The sequence below is a fragment of the Haliaeetus leucocephalus genome, unplaced genomic scaffold (genome assembly GCF_000737465.1).
Source record: "Haliaeetus leucocephalus isolate CR32 unplaced genomic scaffold, Haliaeetus_leucocephalus-4.0 Scaffold186, whole genome shotgun sequence".
Lineage (NCBI taxonomy): Eukaryota > Metazoa > Chordata > Aves > Accipitriformes > Accipitridae > Haliaeetus > Haliaeetus leucocephalus.
The window spans coordinates 622,898-624,490 of NW_010972622.1; the positions used below are offsets into that span (position 1 = coordinate 622,898).

The 1,593-nt window shown below is 69.4% G+C and overlaps 2 protein-coding genes across 2 annotated transcripts in view; both read right to left on the reverse strand.

The window, feature by feature from the left end:
* MCRS1 (microspherule protein 1) overlaps positions 1-361 on the reverse strand; it is a 3,604-nt gene extending 3,243 nt beyond the window's left edge. The window contains exon 1 of the mRNA XM_010565163.1: positions 136-361. Within this exon, the coding sequence (XP_010563465.1) occupies positions 136-361 (226 nt within the window). The remainder of the gene's footprint in view (positions 1-135) is intronic.
* Positions 362-496: 135 nt separating this feature from the next.
* ITGA7 (integrin, alpha 7) overlaps positions 497-1,593 on the reverse strand; it is a 12,200-nt gene continuing 11,103 nt past the window's right edge. Inside the window, exons 24-25 of the mRNA XM_010565164.1 lie at positions 925-1,086; positions 497-616 (exon numbers count right to left, since the gene is read on the reverse strand). Of these exons, the coding sequence (XP_010563466.1) occupies positions 497-616; positions 925-1,086 (282 nt within the window). The remainder of the gene's footprint in view (positions 617-924; positions 1,087-1,593) is intronic.

Here is a 1,593-nt window from a genome sequence, read left to right on the forward strand (position 1 = left end):
GCAAACCCTCCCCCCTCCCCGGCCCGGGGAGGACCCAGGTCCGTCCCCCCACCCCCGGCTGCCGCCTCCCGCGGGGCGTCGTCCGTCCGTCCCCGCCCCGGGCAGCCGGTGCCGGCTCCGGTGCCGCGGCCTCACCATCCCCGGGAGCGGAGGCTCCAGCCGCTCCACGACGGCGTCCGCCCGGGCGCCTCCATGGACGGCGCCGCTTCCGGGTACCCACCGGAAAACGGTTTGACATCAGCATCAGGCGCGGTGAAGCCGGGAAGTGCGCCGCCATTTTAAAGGTTCCGCCCGGCCCCTGAGGCGCGGCGCCATCTTGGCTCAGGGCGCCGCCATCTTGGCTAAGGGCAGGGCCGCACATCCCGCGTCCACCCCGCTCCTTTCGGGGCCGCCGTCGCCGGTGGGTCGGGGGCGGCCGGGCCCAACCCACGGGCAGGAACGGGGACGACCCCCGTTATCCCGGCAGACAGGGCTCGACCCGGCCCCAGCAGTATAGCTACCCGCCGCCCGTCGAAACGTCCACACCCATCATGGCGGCACCCGTCGCCACACCCATCATGGCGGCTCCCCAGTGCCGCCCCCCCAGGCCACTCCCATCATGGCGGACACCCCCAAGCTGCGAAGAAAGGAGACGGTCTCCGCGGAGGGGCTGTTCCTTCTTTTATTGGGTCGAGCATCGCTGCGGGGCCGAGCCGACCCCGTGGGGCCGAGCCCTCCCCGTGGGGTCCAGCCCTTCCCGTGGGGCTGACGGGCCCCGTCCCTTTGCGAGCAGTCCTGCGTGTGCCGGCACACGCGTGTGCCTCCCCACACGCGGTGCCAGAGGGTCCTTCCCCGGGGCCGGGAAGGAGGGTCCCGTGTCCAGCATCCCATGTGTGTGCCACCATCCCCCGGGGCCTGGGGGGTCTACGCTGAGCTGGGGGCGACATGGCTGTCGTTGGCCTCGCTCAAGTTGGCGGCCCACTCCTTCCTCTGGATGGTGCCTGTCTTCTCCTCGCGGAACTGCTGCCGCTCCTCCCGCGGGATCTTGACGGCGTGGTACTGTGGCACGGCTGGCGGCGCGTAGCGCGCCCGACGGAAGAAGCCCAGCTGCAGGGGACCGGTGAGTCAGGGCCCCGCGGGGACGCCTTGGCTTTGGGAACGGCTCCGCAAGCCCGCGGCACCGGCGCTTGTGCCGGCGCTGGCCCATCCCTCGGCACTCACCCCAAAAGAGCAGGGGCGTGCGCTTTGCATCAGTGCTCGTGCAACCATGCACCAGCACCACAAACGCTCACACGTCCCGGTTTGGGCACAGCAAACCCTTGCACAATCGTGTGCCAGCACTGCAAACCCACCTACACCCACACTGCAAACCCTCGCACACCCACACACCAGCACTGCAAACCCATGCACCAGCACTGCAAACCCTCGCACGTCCCAGTTTGGACACTGCAAACCCTCGCACACCCATGCACCAGCACTGCAAACCCTCGCACGTCCCAGTTTGGACACTGCAAACCCTCGCACACCCACGCACCAGCACTAAACACCCTCGCACGTCCCAGTTTGGACGCTGCAAACCCTCGCACACCCACACAGCAGCACTGCAAACCCTCG